Source organism: Uranotaenia lowii, unplaced genomic scaffold (genome assembly GCF_029784155.1).
Source record: "Uranotaenia lowii strain MFRU-FL unplaced genomic scaffold, ASM2978415v1 HiC_scaffold_137, whole genome shotgun sequence".
Lineage (NCBI taxonomy): Eukaryota > Metazoa > Arthropoda > Insecta > Diptera > Culicidae > Uranotaenia > Uranotaenia lowii.
The window spans coordinates 14,095-40,109 of record NW_026597377.1 but is presented as its reverse complement, the minus strand read 5'-3'; the positions used below and the strand labels follow the sequence as shown (position 1 = coordinate 40,109).

Sequence of the window (26,015 nt, the reverse complement as noted above, 5' to 3'; positions counted from 1 at the left end):
GTCGCATACTGCTTGGTTGTTCCTGCTTTTCTTCCGTCACCTTATATCCACCATCTCCACCACTAGGTGGACCACTTGGAGGCCGTTGTTGCGGTCTGCTAACGCTGCTTCCATAGCCATATCCATTGGGCCCTGTCGCTATTCCTGTTGGGCGACTTCCCCCACTTCCATATCCAGAGGGTTTACTATCCAACGGTCTTTGGGGCCCGGTGCTACCATATCCGGAAATTGTATTATCAACTGGTTTCATATTACCCGTAGAAGCTGAAGGACTGGTGGGTCTTCCAAAGTATCCGGCGTATTCGGGTCTAAGGTAGTTGCTATCTAAGGATGGAATGTTTTGAGCATACATTTCAGGCAGATGTCCGTTGTTATTAGGCATTGGATAGTTGGTTTCGTAGAGCATTGGGTACTGGTAAGAATAGGTGTTCGGCCTCGAAGGACCTGATCCACTCGGATACTGTGGTCTGATATCCAAAGGATATTTAGTGGGTGCTTCACCAGGCACCGTTGGTGCCGTTTGTTTAGTTGGCGTCCTGTCGATTCCTGTAGTTCCAGCTGCAGTACTCGTAGGAGGACCGTAATGACCGGTTATCGATGAAGAAGGTTGATCCTTAGTGGTGTAGTATTCTTCACCAGGGGCGGTGGTTTCAGGAAGTGTTTCTCCTGTCGTTTGCCCATAAGTGGTTCCGATGCTGGTTGAGTATGTTCCTGGATATTCGCTGGTGGGTCGTGTTTCAGGGAAACCTCCATGGGTAGTCGATATGGGCTCGCCAGTTGGCGGACTGCCACTTGGTGAGAATATCGGAGGTCCAGGTCGTTCTGGTGGTCCAGAAGGAGGGAATGAAGATGTTGGTCTTGTTGTTCCTCCTGGAGGTAGTTCGTTACCAGGAAAATTGCTTAGCCCTAAAATATAAAAATTAATTTATTAATTTTATTTAATTCCTACCATTTAACGTGAAAATCATACCTCCAGGTCTAGGGGGTGCGTTTGAAGGTCCACCCGAGTCTAAAAAACAGTTATACTTTCGAGTATAGAGATCAAAATCTGGATCGAAAATGGTCCCCACAGGTCTTGAGTTAGTGGCATCGATCAGGTTTGCCGAGAGTTGACAGGTTCCATTACCTCGCCCGGAAATGCTGAAAAATGAAGAAAGTTTGATTTAGAATTGATGATTTTTTTGTTTTGAAAAAATTCTTACCCAAATGAGAACGTTTGGCATTCTTTGTCATTTAGACAGAGAGTTTCACAGATTTTTAACGAATTTGTATCCGAATTTCGGAACGTCTTTTCGAATGGTAACATAGCTCCCAGCGCTATCCGTTCGAAACAATCTGTGAAAAAATAGAAGAGAAGGATAAGAATTATGAAAATGATGAAAATACCATAAAGATATATTATTATCATAACAAGGGAAAATTAATAGTAATTTTAGTTGAGATGGGGAAAAAATGGGAGGGGCATGCATTTTCCTAAATAAACAGGAAAGATTTTCACGAAATGTTATCAACAATTTCTACAAACATGCAAATCGGAGGTAACAGAGGCAATGTTCTTCGTAAAAAATGTTGTCTTTAAATCCGCAAGAGGGGGTTATTACCTTTTAATGCAATACGACATCGAAAAACTCAAAAAGGGAACCAACCTTTGATCCGATTCAATTTTTAGTTCGTAACTGACGAAACAAAAAAATTGAACGACAGACAAGATACAAACACCGAGAATTAAAGAAATATTTTTTACGTAACCAACGTAACTTAGAAACCAAGGATTTTGAATTCATCTAGATAACGATGATTGATTCCAAAAAAGGTGTTCGCTGCCAATCCGATAGGAACGAGACGAGCAGGGGCGCAACAAGCGAGGTAATTAGACCAAGTACAGCTTTATCCGGCTGTAGAGATGAGATGAAGGATATGCAGAAAATAAATCAAATTTAATAAAAATAAATTTTTGGCAACACGCAGGTATATAGAATAAAATAAAATTAGGAATAGAAAGCACAGAATTTGAAGACTGCTGATTTTTTGTTTGATTTTACCTTCCGGTATACTTAGGAAGCGCGATTTTAAGGCTGCTGCAGCCGATTGTTTGTTTTGATTCGGCCTTTCGGTGGGAAAAAAGGATTGGCTTAGGAAGTGCTAATTTTTAAGAATGATGATTGTTTGTTGTGATTTGGCCTTTCGGTGAGAAAAAAACGAAATTGGCTTAAGAAGCGTAGATTTCAAAACTGCTGCTGCTGATATTTGTTTGGATTTGACATCCAGTGGAAAAACATGAATTGGTTTAGGAAGCGTAGATTTTAAGGCTGCTGCTGGTGAATGTTTGTTTGATTTGGCCTTCCGGTGGGAAAAAGCGGAATTGGCTTAGGGATCGCAGATTTTCAAGACTGTTGTTGATGATTGTTTGTTGTGATTTGGCCTCTCGATGGGAAAACAATGATTGGCTTAGGAAGCGCAGATTTTTAAGGCTGCTGCTGCTGATTGTTTGTTTGATTTGGCTTTCCGGTGGAAAAGAAGGATTGGCTTAGGAAGCGCAGATTTCAAGACTGCTGCTGTTTGTTTGTTTTGATTTGGCCTTCCGCCGGAAAAACACGGATTAGTTTAGGAAGCGCAGATTTCAAGGTTGCTGCTGTTCCTGATTGTTTGTTTTGGTTTGAACTTCCGGGGGGAAATGACGGATTGGTTTAGGAAGCGTAGATTTTAGGCCAGCTTCTGTTGATTGTTTGTAACGCTGAATTGTAGAATTGAGATGATGGATGTTTAAAAAATTGTTTTAGAGATACACACATGTCTGTAATTAAAAGCTTTTATTGAGATTAGAGATGAGAATAAATGTAGAGATTAGATGAAGCATATGCAGAAAACCAATCAAATTTAATAAAAATAAAATGAACTAAAGATAAATAAAATAACATAAACTTCTATGGCAACGTTTGTTATTTCGTAAACTAGAAAAAACAAAGTGAGTCATTGATGTCTGAGGGAATCTCTAAATTAAGATTCGCAAGAATCGTAAAATCACAACACTGGCGAATGTGGGATATCCAAGAATTTGGAAAACGGTTGCCATTGGCCGAGTGTATTTAAGAAATTATGTACATCAAGTTAAGTCGTGAGAGGGGAAAATGTGAAAATATTTTTTTAATACTGCTATCACGTGTCCGGAATCATAGTTTTAACACAGAGATTTAAACAAGAACAACATCTCTTTTTAAACAAAAAACCTAACTAGAGACTATTAGTTGTTTGTAGCAACTAACTACCATATAACATGAACAATATGTGAACAAATCTGGTACAGTGCCAGTTAAAAAAATTAAGCATAAACTGCATAAAATATTGTGTCAATAAGGGGATTTTACAGTTCAGCTTTAGCAAGTTATGTAAAATGCCCATACAAAATTTAGGTTCCGGCACATACAGTTATTCATGGACCACGTTTTTCTCCAACTTATTTTAATTCTTTAAAAGCTAGTGAAATAGTGGTGATGAAATGTTAAGCAGTTCCTTGCATTTATATCGCAAATTCAATACTGCACTAAATACTGTAATTTTTCAACCGAAATCATAAAAAAACACATGAAACGCGTTCTTTTTTTTATGATTTCTATTGAAAAATAATAAAATTTTGTGCATTTCAAATATGTATAATTTTATTTACGAATAAATCTAACACCAATATTTCGGAAATTAAAAATTTCAAAATCTGCAAAAAATCATGTGCTAAAACTAGACAAACTTGTAATTTTGATAAAAATCTCTGACCCTCGGCGCAAATTGTCAAATAACATAAAAAATCCCAATTTTTCCAAATATTTTAATTTAATCTTTATTTTTGAAAATTTCAATATTCAGTGGTTTACGTGGCCATTGTTTTTCCGTGTGTTTTGTTGCCGTCAAATTGCCATTGACTGTGGTAACCTACTAATTTTTTTCAGCTTGATTTTAAGATTTTCATAATGAATTTCTAAGATAAATTGTATAACTGTTAACCCGAATACAACCAGTTTGTACAGAAATTTGGCTGAGTGTCAATTAAAAAACAAAGCTGCCTCCTGTGAGGGTTGAACTCACGACCGCTGGTTTACTAGACCAGCGCTCTACCGCTGAGCTAAAGAGGCAGTGTTGGTAAGGTTTTTTAAACGTAGCATCAATTTCACTTATTAATAATTAACTTGAAAAGTTACATTGAATAAACTATTTCAACTGGTTTCATAAAACTAAATACTCGTGTTTCTTAAACTGTAAAGTTTCATTTTAAACGGTAAAATGAGTCCGTCTGTGTAATAAGAAACTTCTGGGAACATATGATATAAAGATCCATTTTAAATTTTGGAACACATATGTAGATTTGAGCTCATAGTAAAGTAATCAAGTAAGTGAGCTCGTAGTATGTTGTTAACATTGTTCAAGAGCTCATTTTGTAAATTTAAAATATTATAGATACCAATCAGACTTTTATGGATGAAATCAAATAAATCATTCGGCTGGATTGATTTTTAGAAAGAAAAAAAATTAAAGTAGTCGATAGGAAAAAACTAACGATGCCTCCTGTGAGGTTTGAACTCACGACCGCTGGTTTACAAGACCAGCGCTCTGCCGCTGAGCTAAAGAGGCTCCGATGACAACCGTCATACAGTCCTGAAAGATTTCGAACAAGATATTTGGTTTACAAATGGATTATGAGAAAATTCCTGCAAGAACATGAGGTTTCGGGAAGATCTTTTGAGCAAAATGACACTAAGAAATGCCGATGCATTTCTTAATCGGTTTTGACGGAGTGAATCTGTCTTAAACAGCGCTTTATAGTCGCGATGAGTGGAATATTTGTTTGCATAAATGATTTAAATTTATTTGCAAATCGAGTATTACAAACGAATCGTGTGTGATTACACACGGTGTCTTTTTATAAGAACTTCCAGAACAAAATTCGACATTTTTGAAAATTTTCCACATTTTAGAAGAGACTCTACTATTCATGAATCGATCAGGGATTTAGAACAACTTTTTTTTTTCTTTAAAACTTACAGTTTCACATTGTTGAGCTTAGGTTTGTTAAGATTCCTTCAATAATAAATAATAACTTTAAAAATTTTAATAAAAATTATTTTGGATGGAGTATATTGGCTTAAATGTTAAATATCGTTGAAAATTTTTAAATTAATAATAAAAACTAACTAGAAATGTAGCAAATTAACAAAAGCACGATAATAAAGATGTATCCTCTATATCATTTCCATCGAAGACAAAATGTAGTTTTGAGTAGATTGAAGAAAGTTACAATACAATATAAGTTTTAAGGAACAATTTGAATTTTTTTTTCATATGTGTTGTTCTACACCCCACGACCTTTGTTTTTCGTAAACAGTGCCTTGGATAGGGTAGAGTCTCGTTTATAATGTGGCAAATTTTCAGAGATGCCTAATTTTTTTTTTCTAATGGTCTAAAACAAGACATCGTGTACTGCTATATACGACATATGACAGGCGATACTTTGGATCACCGATCTGTGTTGAAAGTTTCCAGTTTGTCAGGAGGACTCACTCGTTGCGTAAGGGCATTACGAAGATTTAGGGTCGTCATTTTGGTAATTTCCCATTACCTCGGTGAGGTTACGCAGGAGGAAGAACGTAAAATTTGTGGTGAATAAGCCACCATTCGACTGTCAATAAGCGCAGTTGCGCTTCAAGTTTGTATTGACGTGTAGATGGACAGATGATACCTAAATATGGTCATCGCAAACAGGTGCAAAAATCCAACCATTTCGGAGGACTTTAGACTAGTGTGCGTATGATTCTTTATCTTCTGCATAGTGCATCTTTTTTTGATTAGTTGATCACCTAGATGGTAAACGGCGAGCCAGTATGCTACTCTTTGTCCATGGGTGTATTTGGTCGACTCTAGATATTATGAACCCCTATGTCATAAACTCCACCTGGGGCCTCTGGCCATAGTTCGCATCCGGACCAACAACTAAGGCTATACCTGTGATGTAAGACCAAGTCCGTGCTTCTGCGACTTACTCGGTTTCAAGTCAAAACTCCAACATATATACCCTGCCTCTTATTGATTCAAGACTAAGAACCTCTCCTCTAACGACTTAAGGTCCGGCCTTTGCTCGTAACTCGAGGCTCGCTTGGTTACCACGGCAATCGTGCGCTCCGCCTCTGTTCAAGTCCACTGCTAGAGACCAGTGACCTCTCCTTTAACGACTTGAGGTATTGGCTCCGCTTGGTTTGGCCCAAGGCCCTCTCCTCTTTGCCCATCCGTGTGCCGACCAAGAGCAGCTTATTCTGGACAACCACCTGTTACAGCACACGTTCGGGGCTTTACAAAACTACACGGATGATTCCCATTGAAGACGTTATCGTACACCAATTCAAGTGACTCACCCGCTGAAGACGTGAAGTTACTCTATACAAGAGTATTCCGCGGCATGAATACTCTTCTACCTACGAGTTCGACTGCAGAGAAGGTATTGTCTTATGCTCGCAGCTTCCGTTGTAGGGAGCGCGTTCTATTCGGATACTCCGCGACAGTAACGGTGGAGATATCCTACACACGTATGCGACGCACCAAGCAGCTCAGCATACGCAGAAGGTAAAGTCTTATCTTTGTATGCTTTACTGCTGATTCGGATGCACTCTACATTGATCGCGAGCTTATTCTGGTTCCAACTCCTCTGCAGGCAGTCATGATCCGGGTATTGTATTGGCATCCTCACTTATGCTCCGCACGATGTTGGCGGCTGTCATGTTGGGTATCCCTTTGAACCTTGAACAGTTGAACACTACGTGCTCTGGTGTCTCCAGAAATCCTCCGTTGGTGTGTAGAAATTCCTCTCCTTGTATCCATGTCGATTGGTCCACCGGCAGCGTTCCGAACTGTCCTACTAGTGCTGCTAGTTGGACATCGAGGCCTCTCTGACATGTTTTCGCACATCGAGCATGTGCCTGTGCTTGTAGCAGCAGATATGCCAGCAGATCGTGGACTAGAGAAAAGCGTCCTTGTCTTCTAAGTCAATGGCCATGAGATCAAATCACGGTCTTGAAATAACCTGGTACACAGAGTATGATGAAGGTTGGCGGTTTTTGTGCTGAAATGCCGATTAAACCTTGGAATTGTACGCCTTAATGATGCAGCACATGCATGTGGATGTATCTTTTCAAGGGAACTAAAATTTCACTTGGAGATCATACCTAGATCTGTGTGTGCTCGTAGTGCTACCGGTAAACAACTGCAACTTCAACAAATAGTGCAGGGGTGTCAAGTAGTCAATAGTAACTCGAGGTAATACCACAATAGATCAACTAAATGGTCGCAATGGACTCTCTCCCCAACATGAAAAAAAAAGAAGATATCTTCCTCTCACACACAAGATTGAGATGGGCATGACCCCAGCCACAACATCAGCTGCTACCGAGGGCATTGTTAGGAATCCGCTGATAATTCGCAGGTTCATCAGACGCTGCACGCTGCAGTGCTTCTGCAGATTACACTGCCTGCTTAAGGCTGCAGCTCCGTACCTCAGAATGGACGAGGTCACGCTCGCTGAGACCCTCCTTCTGCTGCAGCGGAATGTTGAGTTGTTTGACATGGCCCGCGAGAGAGCTGCCGTCACCATTGCCACTCTTTCGCAGGCGTAATCGACATGGCTCGTGAAACTCAGCTGATCGTCGATCATCACCCCCAAGTACTTAATCGAACGCTAGGACTCGAATGCGCATGGTCCAGCTACAATCGTCCCTGTTTGTGCTACTATAAGGTTTGTAAACAGCACCATCTCGGTCTTGTGGTGAGCCAGACGCGAGCTCTTGGAGCGCATCCAACTTTCCACTTGCTAAATCGCTACTGTGGCGAGTAGCTGGACTTCCCGGCCCGATGCCAGAAGAACCACATCGTCGGCGAATCCCACAAGTCTCATCCCTGTGCGGAGAGTTCGTCGTAGACTATGTTCCACAATACCGGGCCAAGTATCGATCCTTGTGGAACCCCTACCTAGACACTCACTGTTTCCAGTCCCTCACTGGTCGTAGTTGGCGATTACGGAATATGAATGAGCGATGATGCAATCTCTTTCCAACTGACGCTGTTGAAGACGTTCCTTATGTCAACGATGACCACTGCGCAAAACCGGTATCCTCTCCTCTTTTTCAGCCTGGCTTCGTCTACTTCTTCGATGACTGATCAAATGGCATTCACCGTACTATGGCCTTTCCGAAAACCAAACTTTTAATCGGAAAGGCCGTTCTGCACAGTGCATCGTGAGAATATGTTAAAAGCGATATTACGGAATGTGATCAACGAGAGCCAAATAGAAATGTGTGATGTTCGTAGAGTACAAAAGAAGACACTGATATTCATTTGTCAAAAGATACACGCTTAAAGTTAATAACTCATTTTACTCTTATAGTCAACCCAGTCCATGGTTTGTTCTTTTCACCCCTCCTCAAAGTGAATCTGCGGTACATTTCTACATCGGACCAACCAGCAAACATTATTACCGAGGGCCTTCCAGTTAAACCATCATGTGAATTGTACCATTATTCTGGGGGTGAAAAGAGCAAATCATTTACTGGGTTGACTTTATGAATAAAATGAGTGATTGACTTTGGGCGTGTAACTTTTGACAAATAAATATTAGTTTCTTCGTCTTCATCCTCGCGATTGCACTCTTGCAGGTCCAACTCTTCCAGGAGTGTTTCCATCCGAAAACTCTAATTGTTGACATTTCGCCTTCGAACAGATAAACTTTATTTTCCGATTCCATTCTGGCGAAGAGGCAACACAACAACAGCAGAAGCAACGTAAAATCAGTCTATAGAAAAATTTGCTGTCCTGCCACGAGGGAAATTTTCGCGCCTTACTCCAAAACGAACACTCTCTAAAAATTGGGGCTCGTGCTGCGCTGGGCCCATAACCTGAAAGCGATATTAGGGAATGGGATCACCGAGAGCCAATTAGAAACGCGTGGTGTTCGTAGACACCAAAAGAAGAAACTGATATTCATTTGTCAAAAATTACACGCTCAAAGTCATTTTACTCTTATAGTCAATCCAATGAATGGTTTACTCTTTTCATATGTCACGTGCGGAACTTTATTTACGAGGAGTATACAAGTACTGCTGTTCCTTATGAGCGAAACAGCAGAGATGAAACATGACCTTCTTCGAAGTGGATATCGTAGATAAAATGGTATTTCGTGGTGCAGAGAATACTCTCGGAGTAGATTGACTTTTGACATCAAGCAAGTCAGTTAAGTTGATGTAGCATGACACCGTTGGAAATCATCAGAGTCGTAGCGTAATGTCCGGTGCGCGTGCTCTGGTTAAGAGAGTGTCCAGAATATGCTGCACTCGATTACCACACGAGTGTGGACGTGAGAAGACTTTGAGATATCAGGAGTTAGATTGCATACCATAGGCGCTAGAGGAGAGGTCAGGCCTTCAGTCGTTTAGAGGAGAACTCGTATAGCTTTTACTGAGAAAGAAGATTTGTCGTCAAAGTATAGTTCAACCGCAGTTCGGAGTGTTCCAAAGGCCAGAGACTTAACACGTTCGTCGCCATGGGACCCATATTCGTGTGACGGGTATATTTCCTGGGAAGCCCCGTCACATCAAAAACGTGTGACGCTCTCTCACTCAAGCTAGCCGCTCAGTTTAGCCACACGTTCCAAATCTTGGATTCTCCCTCTTTTCTTAATCACTCCGAGAATTTCTTTGGGCCCGGCTAGTAAAACTACCAAAATGAGCGTGGCGACGAACGTGTCAGTTAAAAAAATAGGGGATAAACACCATGAGTCGTTCATCACCTGTTTGAGCAACTATTATATTAACAAGAGCTTTAAAACAGCACATAGCAATAGCTGTCATAGTAAATTCTGACATTGACACCATCACCAGGAGAACCATAAATAAGTCAATTCAAGTTGGTTTATAGCTTCTTTCTTCTGTTTTGAAGCACTAGAGTAAATGTAGTAACAAAACAAGGAAATAAATAACCTTAAACTACATCATAGATAAATGATTCAATAAATAAATCTTATTATCAAGTTTGAATTTGACTCAAAGTCCTCCTGCAGTGGAACCGTAATTATTGTTTGAAAAAAATACCCCAAAAATCTTCCAAACAGTGCATGGCATTCGAACTATAAATCACTGCCGAGAATCTTCAATATGCAAATAATAGCGTATATCCGTCAAAGAGCACGATGCAGCCCCGATTCAGTGCAGCTGACCGTTTCGTTGGTCAGTTGGTCAGTCAGTGAGTCAGTCAGCCAGTTAGTTCAGCCAACTAACTTCGACCAGTCAGTGCCAGATGATTTAACAGCCCGCGTAGAACAATTGTTCAATTGAAAACAATCCCCCCCGTACCAGGGCAGGTGGGCAATTGCATAATGTTTGTTTACCTGTCTCGTTTATCTATGCATGGTTCTTCTGTTTTTTTTCTCTGGGTTCGCTCGAAGGGAGGGATGCGCTCCATAACTGAGAATTATTTATTGGCCCCGGGTCATGAAGCAGTAGTACGGGGCTTTTGTCAGGTTTCGTGACCCTAAGGCAGGACGGACCCATATCTTCAGCTCAAGAAAGGTGAAAGAAAAATTCTTGCACGCGACCCAATAGGCGTGACATACCTCCCTACCTACCTAGTTGGTCACTGTCTAACGCCTTTCGGTGTCACTGGGACACCCAAGAGACGTAACTTGTTGCTTTGAAGACGCGCTTTTTTTGACAAGAACATGTATGTATGCACAGGCTGAACGAAAGGGAAACTGCTCAATTTATGGCAGATATAAAAAATCGGTGAACGAACGAAAAATGTGCGTGACGATTTTTATTTTTCAATTTTTTTCGTATCCAATCTTGTCTCAAACTGTCTAATTTTGTGGAGATTTTCTCAAAAGCACACAGTAAACGTGAATCGTCAAAACCGATAGTTTTTTTTTAACGAATGAACACCATGTAGAGAACTGTAAACTGGGGGAACTTTGATCACCAGGGTAACTTTGATGAACATGATTTTTTTTTCAGATAATCATAATCTTGATGATTATGAAGTTAAAATGTTAAAATGAAGTTAAAATATCTGAAAACTGTTTTCTACTTTGAAAGCCTATAAATTGAGTTACAAATAAGCTAAATCTGGTTTTTATTGGAAGATTTTTGGCACCATAAAAATAATTTTGAAGATGTTGAGGTACTTAAAAACCATAGTGATCAAAGTTTCCCCGAAACTCAAAATCCGGTTTTGCAACAACATTTAATTATAGCCGCCAATGTCGTTTGAATTTACTGCAATCAATGATCACCTTTTTTACTCCTCATCTCAGTTAGTTTTTTAAATCTTTTAGGTTTTATGAAAAAGCAACCCATTCCAAAATCTTCAAAAATGAATGAAAAAAGCGATCAAAATTCCCCCAGTTTACGGTATCTTTTTTGATCAATTTTTACCCAGTAAGGGATTAACTTTTGTAGTGATTTATTGCAAACTTTTAAGTTTTAATTACTTTTTTGAAAAGGCAATAAACAAAATTGTGCGAGTTATTATGTATTGGTAGAAATATTGATCAGACAAAAGAAATGTTTTTCGAACTCAAAGTCGAATTACTAAATTCAAAGCTGATGAACCTTTTTTTTTAAAAAAAAAATCTTCAAATCTTCTTAATGTTCGCAATCTTTTCTTATAAATAAAAAAAACTAATCTAGCTACATCAATCTATAAATAGACAACTGAACAACCAACTTAAACCACGTAGTGGGTGCCTTAGAAGTAGTGTTCTAACATTAGAATTGCATCGCTGCACTTTTCATAGTGATATTGTTTTGAAGAGTAAGGCGGGGTACAAAATTTAAAGCACATGAACGTAGTTGAACCCTCCTATCAACAGAATATGCTTTAACTTTAACTACCCATGAACTGAGCAGTGATGGCTTAGTTGATTTCTGCATAGCATAGTGAATTAACCTTGCTTACTCCGGAGCTAGTTTTGCACTATCAAAACTGCAACAAAGCAATTCTAATGTTAGAACTCTTCTTCAAACCACCCACTTAGTGAGATTCAATCAGCCATAAATAAATTGACACCTTCATGCAGATATGTAATGAAGCGCTTGTTTATCGACTGCATAGTTTTTCTACTATCTCGTCAGTCGATCGACGATCGTTTCCAATTGAACTGAATCGGATAATCGGATAAGGATTAAGTCAAAGGTTTCCAATTTTTAACCATAGTAAATCAAATGTTTTTGAAATAGTGCTGTACTATTATTTAGAACTCAAACAAAGTGGCTGTCTAAATTTTAGTATTTTTTTCTCCGTTGGAAAGATATTATCCAAAAAAAAAAGATGCTGCAGACACCCATCCATATTACGTAACAAGCCAAACCTGTTCTAGTCCATGTGACAGATTGTATTTGGGCCATTCGCCAAAAAAAAAAAAATCAATCTCTCCCTTTTCAACTCAAACGGTGACCAGCAGAAGCTGTGCGGCCCATTAGTGAACTTCCATCCTCAATTTATCAACGCCAATTTGCCGCATCGATGGTCGCGAAATTAAAAACCGCTCGGTCTAGTTTTGTTTTCGTTTGAATTGTGGATGTTTGGTTTTTTTTCCTATTTCCATTCCATTCAAATTTTTTCAACAGACACTGCTTTTACTTTCACGTGGCCGCTAGCGATGGGGAAAACTATGGATATCGACTGCAATATATTTGATAGAGAGTAGTAGAATTGGACGAAATGCTCTTGAAAGAGAGATCGATTGTCAATTATTGTTCTATAGAGTCAAAGAGATTCTTTTGAAGTATCGCTGATAGGTACAGAGCAACAGGGTTTACGAAATGTCATTTCACTTCTACATTTTTGTAGACCTTTAATTTTTGTTTTGTTTTGATTATAGTTGATTTAACATCGTTATGTAATTCGCAACTTATATCAACGATGCAGTTAGCGAACTGTTATTGAAAAACTTATCCGGTACAACTGTGATCGATGTTTACTCTTGGGCTCGAACTAACGAGTAAACATCGATCACAGTTGTAACGGACTGTCGGTCTTTGAAATTTGATACCGTTTGAATATGCCCCAAAAGCTTCAAAAAATGTTTATCAGCTAGGTTTAGAACCGCGCCTGTTGAAAAGCCTTATCACCAGAACTAGAACTAGAAGTCATAAGTAGACTTATATATCTGACACCTTATTTGAATTTAATTTTTTGAATTCTTTCGAACCTCATCCAATCGTATATAACTCATGAGTTTCTAAGCGACTAGGATGTAAAATCTATAGGTTAAAAGTTTTTTTTCTTGCCATTAGTTCTCAGAACTCGTACAGAAAAAACGCTTTAATAGTTTCCTTTCAATGTATATTACAACCCGGTTCTTTCCCATTCTGACTGAATTGAATGAAATCAAATTTGATTCAGTATTTTAAATTTTTAGGCTGAAGTAATCCAACTCGTGAAGATTTTCCAAAAAATATACATATTGTTTGCAGCATCTTTACTTTTTTCAAAGAATTCCGAAAATATCAAATTTGCAAATTTATTATGTGAGTGATTTGGTAAAGTTTTTTTTTATATGTGTTGCATATGGTCTATTATTTCCATTAGCTGTGATTTGTAATTTGGTGTCATTTGAGTGATATGTTATGAAAAATTCTTCTATAAATAGGTGGAAGTACAGTTCTAATTTATGATTATCAGGATATAAACATTAAACATGAGTTGGTAAAGGGTATTCGCTTGAGTCTGAGCTTTTTATCAATAATGGTCCATCTGCGGCCCCTTGTAGGTGTGTGTTTGTACATGTGTGTGTAGAATGATGCTTCTATTGTGATTTGAATATTAGATCTTTAGTTATCGAAATGGCGTCCAAGCAAGAGGAGCTACGAATCAAAATTTTGTACAGGCGTCGTGAAAATCCAAACTAAAGCTTGCTTAGAATTGGAAAAAACTTTTACTCATATTGTGACGCTCCTGGTGGACAAATTTGGAAGTACTTGGCGCCCACGTGTCGGGAATGTTGTCTGCGTCACGTTTTATTTGGCACTCCGCAAATCGACTGTACTTTGTAAACAACCAACATGGAAGCGGATGAATGAAACAAAAATGTTCGCAGTTATTTGAAAAATCCATTGTGGTCTGCATCTAGGATAGCTAAACAGCTGAAATTGCCCATAAATAGCATATACTTATTGTATTTTGCGTGTTTCCATACAAAAACTATTTTCAACTGCCTTGAAGCAGAACTCTGCGTAGCACAGAAATTAATATTTGTATAGAAACACGCGAAACGCATCAAACAATTGTATACGTAGAACAAAATAAAGCTGTATCTCATCAAACAGCAATTTTTTCATAGTAGACTTCTAATATATTTTTATGCTTTCAAGTTAATAATTATTTTTTAAGGAGCAAAATTTTTGATGACACTTAAGATCTAAAATGAAAGACAAAGGCGCTAGGAAAAAAGTTTCACTTCCAATACACATTATCTGAAAGCCTTAATTATTACAAACGTTTTATTCATGTACATTAGACTGCCACAAATTTGTATGGGAAATTCAAAACCTGTGAAATGTTATGCGCTGCAGGCTAAAATTGATCCTAGACCTAGTACAAGATCTCATGCCAAATTTGGGCCAGATCGGATCACGGGAAGGGGTCGCTCAACGAGCCTGAAGTTTGTATGGGATTTTGAGACATTTTGTTCGGGAGAAACATGAAAAAACAGTTTTTCATCAATAACTTTGGTTCCCGTCGGCCGATTTCTTTCAAAAACGGGTTTTCTTAAAGCCTAAATTATGAAAAACATTTCATCCGAAGACTGCATATCGATAAGAGTTAAGACAAAAAAGTTATTAGGCTTCCAAAATGAGCTAACATTTTTAAGGATGGTATTCATCACTGTAAATGAGTCGGGGCGGTCGAACTTATTGACGCCTCATTAGCAGTGATGAATACCATCGTAAAAAAAGTTAGCCCATTTTGGAAGTCCAATAACTTTTTTGTCTTAACTCTTATCGATATGCAGTCTTCGGATGAAATGTTTTTCATAATTTAGGCTTTAAGAAAACCCGTTTTTAAAAGAAATCGGCCGACGGGAACCAAAGTTATTGATGAAAAACTGTTTTTTCATGTTTCTCCCGAACAAAATGTCTCAAAATCCCATACAAACTTCAGGATCGTTGAGCGACCCCTTCCCGTGATCCGATCTGGCCCAAATTTGGCATGAGATCTTGTACTAGGTCTAGGATTAATTTTAGCCTGCAGCGCATAACTTTTTCAAAAGTCGGGTCATGTGGGGCACTCTAATGTACATGTTAATTAGAATTGTTATGCGAAAGTTATTAAGGTTAGAAAATAGCCTTAAATATGTTCTGCTTTTATCGCCGTTTAGCCACCTTATCAGCCAGTCAGCTGCATGGGTGGCAAAACTCCTCAGATCGGCTTGTCCAGTGAAAGAGAGTGTAATTTTTTTCGTCTGCTCCCCCAATCGGTACGGGGAGAGATAAATCGCACTGAAATGAAGAGTGAGATTGTCAACACATAAGAGTGAGCGAGAGCATTCATATCCGCTGATGAAGAGAATTCCCTTCTCCGGAAAAATCTGTTGCGCAATGTGCTGAGGAGAGTTCGAGAGCTAACTCAGTTTATTCTTGGTACGTTCACGAGAAAAGATGCTTCTTTCCGAATCAAAGCTCCCAGCGGTGTCCTGATTTTCTAGAAGCCGTCCTGATCTTAATTGCAATTGATTTAGCAATAAAAACAGTTTAACCTCTTAAACCAATGGTAACCTTCGGTTCAGATGATATTTGAACGGTGTTTTTCGGTATAAACTAAAAGCCACCTAACTTCATATCTCTTCTGCTGCATAAATTAAGGCGTATACTGCACCGCTATTTCGCCTTTATTTATGCAATCTAAGAAGAGCTGCATTTCATTTCCACCAATCTACTGGTGTCCTGAAAAATCCTGGTTTTTGTTCTTCGCGGTGTCCTAATTTTTTTTTATGAAACCACCTGTCACCTCTTCTTCGAACGCTACCTTTTGCAAAAAAAAAAAAAAAATTCAAAACAGCTAACAGCAGTAAGCATGGTAGCGGAGTAGAAATTGTTTATATTTTTTCTACGTTGTGTGGTGGGAGTCTAAATAATTTTTTCCTTTCCTCTGAGGTGTATGACTGAAACACAGGGCGCTCTTTGTTTAGAATTCTCTTTCTCTCACTCGGATGCAAATGCTCTCACACTTGCCGTCCGAGTCACTTACAGCTCGTGTAAACTCGGGTAACGAGTGGAGCACGATCAGCGAAAGAGGATTACACTCGGAAGCCGAACTGAAAACAGTGTAGGTTTCTCCCGGCTCTTTGTTGTTTGAGAAGAGCCGACCAACCCTGGTCAGCTGTATTGAAGCAAACAAATTCCTACCTTGAACGCAACTCTGCAGCAAAGAGTGACTGGCGCTCTTAGCGATTCTGGCGCTAGGAGAAGCGAGAAAGAGTCATTTTCGACTGCGTTGCTGTGTTTTTGGTCGTCAGGTAGAATTTTCGTTTATCCGCAGAATCCCGTTAATTATTTGATAATCCGTAGAAAATCCGTAGGAAATGCGGAAAGTCCGTTAATTTTGAGTTTCGATCCTTAGCTCCGTAGAAATGTTTAATATCCGTAGATCTACGAAGATATCCGTAAATCTGAAAACGCTGACCAGGAGTTTGAGAGTTTCTCCTCTATAGTTGGTTTCGCTCTGCCTCTTTTTATGAGTCGCGCCTTGGGATCCGTACGAAGCCAGCTCGGAAGCTATACGACCAGGTGCTGACCAAGTTCGACGGGTGTCTTCAGATGGACGATGAAACCTAGGTCAAGGCTATCTTCGGGCAAATCCCATGTCAAAACTTTTACTTAGCAACTGCTCACGGGGATGTTCCAGACAATTTTAATTTGTTTTGCCGACAATTTTGCACGAAAACTTATGATTTGGCAGGACATTTGCAGCATAGCATAGCATAGCATAGCAGAGGGTGACTACACACAACTTGCATTGGCTGATACACGAGGTACAACTAATAATCAAGCCCAACACAAGATGCCAAAATAAGTACCTAGATTCAATACTCATTTCAAGTGTTGTTATTGAGAATCAGTGTGGTACCCACAATGCACACCGTGGCAAGTCAATGTAATCATAAAGGGTTAGTCTGAACAGCTAAATGAACTTTTCAGGTGCAGAGAACTCATACGACCCTACATGTAAAGATGCTGTTTTAGACAGGAAAGGGAAGGATTATTCGTTTTGATCGGAAATCCCACTTGAATCCTATCTGCCAATGAATAAAGAAATATAAAGTTCACAAATAAACAAATAAAATGGAAAGAGCTCACCAATGTTTTGTGATAATGCTGTCAACCATGGGGGATGATAAAATAACCTATTGCCACTTCTGATCTCGAAACAAAGAGGCAAAATTCATTTGAAATTCCTGGACAGCGGTCCGAGCTGCTTTCAGGATTCTCCGGGAAGTAAATTGGTGTTTTTTTTCGATGTCAATCCTTGTGTTATACGGAGTCCGGCCTTGAAGCAATTTCTTAATTTCATCTGGTGCTCTCCCTGCATGACAAACTTTGTCCCGGGTTGAACCGGAAGGCGTAGGCAGACCACTATTAGCTCTTCCGCAACTTTCACTATAAATGTTACATATTGTATACTTTTTCCTGTTAACTCCACTTTGTTGGGTTAGAAAACTCAGAAATACTTCACCGTAATCATAAATTCACAATTTAAAATTTATTTTTCGGATGAATTTTACTTCAAAGCAAAGAAAATTAAAAACCATTTGGCAGTGCATTTGCAGCAGTGGCAAAAAAACGAAATTTTTCGAATTGTTTTTGTTTCAATTCTATCTGAAGCAAGCTTTACACGCACGCAGAAATAGCAAAATCGTTGAATGTGGCCAAATCAACCATCACCAAAGAAATAAACACTTGGAAGCTGTATACGACATTGTTAACAAAGTTTGATTGCATGGCAATGGACGACGAAACCTACGCCAAGGCAGACTTCGGACTACTTCCTGGACAAGAGTTTTATACAGCAACCGAAAAAGGAAAGGCGGCAGGCATTTTCAAGCATATTTTACTATCAAAGTTTACCAAGAAATATCTCGTTTGGGGCAAGCTATCTGTACCTGTGGCTTAAAAAGCGACATTATCGTTGCAACCGGGACGGTTAACCAGGTAATTTACGTGAAAGAATGTCTTCAAAAGAGTTTGCAGCCTTTGCTGAAGGAACATGAATTGTGAGTGCATTTTTGGTATCCTGCTGTATTGAAAAAAAAAAAACCCATGGAATGGTATGCCGTTAACAACATTCAGGTTGTGTTCAAGGATAAGAACACTCCAAACACACCAGACTGTACACTGTAAGCTTCGAGAAGCATTAGAACCCTTATGCGTCACTTCTAAAAAAAATACTAAATTTTTGTGCAAAAATTTATGAATGTACTTTTAATTATTAAAATAGACACTTAAGTTATCGTACAAAAGTTTAGTATGGTGTATCGCCCAAAAGTTTGGGATCATTCTTTAAAAAATATGCAAATTCATCTCATTCATATCTTTCTCATCTTTCATCGTTTTGCAGATTCCGAAGAGTTCATTTGAAAGGTTAGGAATTGTTGTTTTTTCATAAATTCATATAAAGTTATATTTTTAAGTGATAATCATAAAAAAATTACCTGACATTAATTGTTTTATGAAAGTTCACACTTATAATTCTGAATTTTTTATGAACACTTTAAAATATAATTTTTGAACGAATTTATGAAAAAAAAGTTATGCTCACTACTGCTTAAAAGTAAAGGTTGAATTTTTAAAATTATTTTGCAGATTTGTCTATCCGTCTTTTATTTCAACCCTCACCGATAAAGCCTCAAAATAACCTCAAAAACAAACTCACGTTGATTTCTCTTCCTAAAGTTGATACAATAATATTTTTATTTTAAATTTTCTTCCACTTACCATGCTGAGGCTGCACCAGTCGATTGTCGATCTGAATTGAAGCAACCGCGTCCAGATGAGCCAAGGAGAAGATCCCGAGAAGCAAAAGTATGCTGATGGCAGGTACTGACCGGTCATTCTCCATTTTCCTTTCCTAAATGTGTTTCAGTGCTCGCAATTGTATGCAAAAAGCTCACTGATCCGGTTTACTTGAGTATCTAGTCGTGAAATTTGTACAGTAGGTTAATGAGACCGAACTGGGTTTCTTGCTGCGAAATTGTTTGTTTAAAATACGCGTCCGTCTGTTATAAAAATGTTTATTATTTTCTTTGTCTCAATTTGCGGCTCCAGCAGTTTGGTGCTGCCCCCCAAAATTTGGGGATCGGTTTCTTCGCAGATTCCAGGCAGCGGCAGCGCTGATTGTTGGTCGAATTTAAAATGCTTTGTCTTTTTTGCCGGCACCTTTCTTTTATGTCGTGCGACTTGCGACGGATGTTTTTGGGCGGAAAAGGTCAGATCCGCTTAAACAAAAATGTAAACTACATCAAACGGAACGTTGAACCTGTGCCAAAAATTCGCACCGTAATTGGTGGCTGGCGGCTGGCTCGTTGATAATGACGATGGATGGGGAGAAAGTGGCGACTAACCGTAAACGGATGTACGTTTTTAATACCAGCGGTCACTTCGGATTAGAGGGACTCCCATGGGGTTGAGCTCCACCATCTAATCAAACCCATCGCATCAGACATCGACAGGTTTTTTCTTCCTCCCATTTACTGAAGCCGAGGAGACCGATCTCTAGCGCTGATTTGATTTTGGCGTTATTAAGGTTTAGGTTAACGAACTTCAATGTAATTATATCGTACACATGAACACCAACAACGTCACACTCATACCACCCAGATTATAACTCGAAGCGTTTGAATCACCACTCATTAGTTTCTGTCTGCAGTTGCCAAGATTTCACACGACACATGATCATAACTTTTTCCCCCAGATACCCAGGTCCTCGAGAGCTACACACCCGCACACTAATTAATTCAATGAGATAGCGTACGTTTGATGGGTGTCACCACATTCTAGAAGTGTTCCAAGCTCCAAGCTGAATTCGATCTTCTTCTGCTCTGGTCAACGCACTTTCCGGATTTGTACCGTTCGAGTAAACGGGAACTCTGGAGATTCATGAACTTTGTATCTCGTGCCAATTTCCTAGCATTAATCCATTCGGACACATTGACTCCCAGGTCCGAGACGGTTCCAACCTGGCTAATGATGTCCCTCATGCGATCCGGGAGAGCTGCAAATGAAATAGAGAAAAAAAAAGTTTTTTATTTTACACACCCAAAGAAGAGATTGCAAAATTTCAATGCCGCTCGGCGCTAACTCTATGCCAAAAATGAGCTGAAAAGTGTACTGTACCAAATATGATTGGAAAAGCAGTACTGATATAAAGACTTGAGCTCCCAAGCATAATGATGCATGTGCACTATTTCAAGCGAAACGAGAAAAACATTTTATGGGATTTTCATCCTACTGAATATTATCCCAAAATGAAAAAAAATGTGAGAATCGAACCCGACGCAGCATTCTTATTTCGACTTGCTAGTCCGATAACTTAACTAGTACACCAACTGAGTCAGTTAGCACGCCCGATCACAAAAAAAAAACGCACTGCGTTGAGATGGGAATGGGATGAGTAGGGGAAAAGTTCATATAACGCTTCATGTGGCTAATACGCAACACTCGTGTTATGAAGAATCTGTAACATTTTAAGCCTGCAAAATATTACCAATTTGTTTTAAATGCTGTGATAGGCCATGGCAAATATGAATTTTTCCTTAAAATACCCCTGAGTGGTGAAAATTTCATAATTTAGGGTATTCTTCATTTCCATGAATCTCAAAACACTTTCAATAAGGTGTCACCAAGCAGAGAAAAATGAATAAGACAATATTTTCTGACACATCGATAGAGGAGAATCTAAACTATGATTTTAAGCTAAAATATCATACTGAACTCGCTGAGATCTGCATTTAATGGGTATGTTTTATCACGGCCCATGCGCTCGTTATAACGCGCCAATCGTAATATGTTGAAAGTAGCATTAATTTTTCAAAATGGCCAATTTTCATTGAAAGTGAACAAAAAGTCTTAAACCATATTTTGAGCGCTAATTCAACTCAAAAAATCTACTTTCCATTTTTTTTTTGAATTTTTGATTAATCCATTTCGATTTTGTTTTCAGTCAAAGTGTCTGTAAGTATTGATGAGTTTTTGGTCTTCGGCTGCCTTCGGGTGTGTTCGGCTGCTATGCGCGTATTGAATACACAGCGTCGCGAATTTGCAAAATAGTTTTGTTCTGTGGCTTTGAATATGGTTTAAAAAAATTTAGTTTTGGAAGCAACTAAAGGAATTTGAGTAACAAAAAATCATAGGCATTTGAAGAAAACAATTTTCTTCATCGATTACACTCGTTTTTTTACACAAATTGTAGCAAATCAGCGATTCGCTTAGGTGACGCATAATAGAGCATGTTCCTCTACGATAGTATGTTGCTGTGTTAGTGTCTTCTACGTAATAAGTTGGACATCGTCTTGTAGATGGGCAACATCGAACCGGAAATCGGTCGACAAAAAGGTAATTTTAAATCCTTAATCCGAAGAATGTTTAGTGTCGTGCCCTGTAATACGTCCTGTGTTGTTTATGTAGTTAAAAGTTGTTACTTTTGCACTACCCACCAAAATGAGAGGATTTTTTATCGCATGCAAGTCAAAATGAAAAAAAAAAAATTATTTTCGATTTCTCATATATTCTCATACAAAATTTATTGGATTATGTAAACAAAAATGACTTTAACTTTTTTTCGCTTAGTTCGAACTTTAGCGTCTTCAAAAAAGTTGATTCCAGACGTGAAATCTTCCCTTCAATCGAGATTCCAACTTATACAGTGTTGGCAGAATAAATTATGATATTTTTCAATGGACAATTTTAAAGGTAAGAAGATGTACCTCGTAAAAAAAAAGATTTTTTTAATGTGTTTATCAACACCTATTCAATTGATTTTTTTTATGAAAAATACCTGAATTTCGTTCGGATTTGGAACGTTTTCTGTGAAACTGCTCGAAAACTTTAAGCATAATTTGCGAGCCACCCTAATGTGTGCTGATTATACAAATGACAAAAATTACACGTTTATGGTTCTAGCAACCTTAAGGAGAAAGCTTTTTAGTTTACTTAATCTTCTGGCTATGATAAATTTGGGTTTTTTTAAATCTTTTCATGAACCTCGGCGACTATTTTTCTATGTCATATTTTTCATTAAGTTTCTATGAGATCATCTCGTTAAAAAAGGTCTTTCATTGTAATAAATCATCACTGTATTTGAAATGACAACAATGTGTAAAATTCCATGAAAATTCAGATCAAAACTGTTCAAACCAAGTGGGCTCATAATAGAGTTCTAACAGGGTCGTATTTGAATTTATTTAGAATGAGATCCTCTTCATCCTGTTTTAAAAGAAGTGAAATCTTTCTACACAATAATTCATCTCGATAAGTTCTACTTAGTTTGTGTATGCACTAAATCTGCTAAAGATTCTCAAAACATATAAGATTTGGGTGGTATTTCACATTGAAAATGTATGCGAGCTTGTTCCATTTTGTATGGAAGATACTTCTTTTCCAAAAAAAAGGGAGATACATATTTAAATGCCTTGAATGATTTTTTTATGTTAAAATTTGATTAACTTAAAATTTCCCGAAAATCTATGAGTTAAGATTTCCCGAAAATCTTATAGAAATGTTACTGGACACAAACTGGCAAATACTTTTCGACGATCTGAACATCGATGTTGCTATATCAACCTTCTATGATCATCTCTGGGACGTCTAACGTATTCACACGCCACCTAAATGACTACACCGGCACCAGCTTTACCAGATCCCTTGGTGGAATTCTGAGTTACGAAGGAGCCGCAACTTAGTTCGAAAAGCCCGTAAACGCTACATTCGAGACCGAACGGACCAAAACAAGTCAATACTCTCAAGGTTAGAGATTGATCATTCGACTCTTCGCAACGCTGTTTTCAACCAATACATTTCTAATATCGAAGTAAAGTAAAACAAGATCCTTCGAGATTCTGGAAATACATCAACAGCCACCCACCTTGCTAACTGTATCCCATCGTCTTTGACGCTTCAAGGACTCACATCGGAAAGCAATTTTTTTTAGCAGCGTGTATAGCTCAGTCACTCCTGATTGTACCTATGTGTACTTTGATACACTACCTAGCTATGACATCAGTTTACCTCAATCCGATTTCACTGAACAAGAAGATCTAAAAGTGCTAAATTCTCTTGATCCCTCAGAGGGATCTGGGTCTGATGGGATTCCATCGTCGTTTTTTTTTTTTCTAAAAATAGCTGCTACGTTTGCCATACCGCTGTGCATGATTTTCTATCGATTGATCTCGGAAGGTACTTTTCCTACTCTGTGGAAAATCACATCAATTTCACCTATCCATAAGTCAGGAAATGCTCATTGTGTGGAGAACACAGGTCAATATCGATTCTATGCTGCTTTTCCAAAGTACTAGCCGTCCTGATATACGAGAGAATCTATTCAGCAGCCTCTCCAATACTCACCGATGTCCAGCACGGGTTCATCAAGAAACGATCAATCTTAACAAACCTTATGACATATGCCAGCGGTTTGCATTCTGCAACAGATTAAAAACTGCAAGTGGATTCAATATACGTAGATTTCCCCAAGGCTTTTGACAAAGTACTACACAGAATCGTAAGAGAAAAAGTTGATCGATATGGATTTCCTGAGTGGGCAACTAAATGGCTGTATTCGTATCTGCTGAATCGTCAAGGCTTTGTAAACATTCGTGGGACTCACTCTTCCGTGTTTGAGATGCCGTCTGGTGTTCCACAGGGTAGTCATCTTGGATAGCTTATCTCCGTGATTTTTAATAACGATCTAGCAATATTCCTCCAGTCGCCAAAACTGCTGTTCGAAGATGATCTTAAAACCTACCGGACCATTGACTCGATCTTGGGTTCTGTTGCGCTTCATGAGGATATCGATCGATTTTTAGTATGGTGCGGATTACATGGTATGGAAGTTAATGCCGAAAAATGTAAGTTTATAAGCTTTTTTAGAACCAGAGCCGACTACGGTTTAAGTGGCACCTCTATCGAAAAAGTAACCTTTATTATGACCTCGGGATAACGTTTGACCAAAAGCTCTCATCTGTTCAACACACGCAACCACCGCAGCCAAAGCCTTTACTTTGCTCGGCTTCCTGCGTCGGAATACAATCAGCTTTGGGGACCCGTATGCTCTGAAAATAGTTTTCTGCTCATTGGTACGTAGTGTTCTGGAATATGCGATACTAGTCTGGGCACCCTACCAATCTGTCCACAGCGAAAGACTCGAAAGGATTCGGAAAAAATTCCTCCGGTACACACTGCGTCGATTGTCATGGCAAGATCCCGTACCATTACCACCCTATTCTGAACGACGTCCCGGTCATGCGGAAGTCTTGAGACATGCCAATAATAAACTTGTAACTATAATAAATCATGTGTTCGAGAAACGTGGTAGTAGCTAAGAAATGCATGAAACGTCGAGATCTGGAGTTATCTAAAAAAAAAAAAAAATTCGTGTCTAAAAATGACTTTGTGGGACTTATCAGTTTTCCGGAAAACTGGCTGTTTTTTGGGAAAACGACCAAGTCCAATCGACCAAGAAAGTCGAATTTGGTGAAAAGTTTTTTTTGAAGATCTCGATTTTTATGCATTTTTAAGTTACTGGCATCGCAATTAGAATTCCGATTTTTCTAAGTTCCGTTGGTCTTCCCGTTGTTGATTTTTGAGGGTAAAAAACCGAAACTTTGGCCCCTAAATCAAGTCCGGGCTATCACATTTCACCACCACTTTATAAACTGTTTTTGGCAACACCATCACGTATATATGTATACGTATACGTATATGGAACCCAACGTAAATTCATTCTGATCTGAAATCATAGATGAACGAGAGCAATCAATCACTATACACTGAGAGGACTTAGAGGAAGTCACCAATAAAATGAAAAACAAAAAAAAAAACATTGGATTCAACAGGTGAAATATTACTTTATAACAGCACCCTGTCAAACTTTATGTGGTCATTTTGTGTACCGCACCCTGATAGTTTTTTAATGAGCTCTTTGATCTTTGGTTTTCCGCATTGTACATGATTCGACACATCATCGTCGATGGCCTATTATTAGGCCCATCTGCCAAACTTCCTCTAAAATGCGGTTTCCATCCATCAATTGCGGCCGTCGATTTTGTTTCAATTTTTGAATGAATTTATCGTAAATTGAATACATACAAAAAAAAAAACAAAATCTGAACTAGCCAATCGCTGCTGGCTTGCTACTTGTCTACGCAGCGCTAGTCTCGTGGAACAAAAAATTCTCGATTAACATGTCAAAGCAGAAAATTTGACCTCTACTCATTTCCCCATAGCGTGCGTGCATTGTTCTTGTACACAGAACTGATCTCGAACCATATAGCGCTGGCTTCGTGTTGACGACTTCATTAGAATAGGGCAACGAATGGGATTAATACTCCCGAGATCGGGGCCTAAACCTCATCTGAATCGGTTCATCGCCAACCCAGAGTGAATCTCTGTTTGTGCAGTTTATATCGGATAAAGTTGTAAAATCACCAGCCAGTAATAAAAAAAATCAGCATCCAATAAAATTCTCATCCCACGAAGCGCATGCGAATTCTGTTTCGAAGCAGATGCATATTGAGATCGATATCTCTTCTCCGACTGCTCTGCTGAGTGTTTGTTTTGGTATCGCTGAACGAAATACCTACGCCAATATTTAGCATTCCACATGTCTAGCTAGAACGATTTGGCGCAGTCGAGCTGTGCTGCAGATTCCAATATAACGGTCGCCTTGTAGAGATGTCCATGGCAGCTAGTAGGCCTTGCTTTGAATTGAAGATCACTGAAAGGAAT

General features: G+C 38.8%; 1 protein-coding gene and 2 non-coding genes across 3 annotated transcripts; all 3 read right to left on the bottom strand.

The window, feature by feature from the left end:
• On the bottom strand, nucleotides 1–20,287 carry LOC129759290 (mucin-19-like; the record flags this gene model as incomplete). Its single annotated transcript, XM_055756705.1, has 4 exons — nucleotides 19,014–20,287; nucleotides 1,203–1,335; nucleotides 971–1,140; nucleotides 1–906 (listed from the first exon to the last, which is right to left on the bottom strand). Coding segments are annotated over exons 1-4 (1,333 nt in total), but the record flags the coding sequence as incomplete, so codon positions are not given.
• Trnat-agu (transfer RNA threonine (anticodon AGU)) lies at nucleotides 4,053–4,124 on the bottom strand. The gene has a single exon. It is a non-coding gene; the product is annotated as a tRNA-Thr (tRNA).
• Trnat-ugu (transfer RNA threonine (anticodon UGU)) lies at nucleotides 4,549–4,620 on the bottom strand. The gene has a single exon. It is a non-coding gene; the product is annotated as a tRNA-Thr (tRNA).
• Nucleotides 20,288–26,015: the final 5,728 nt, after the last annotated feature.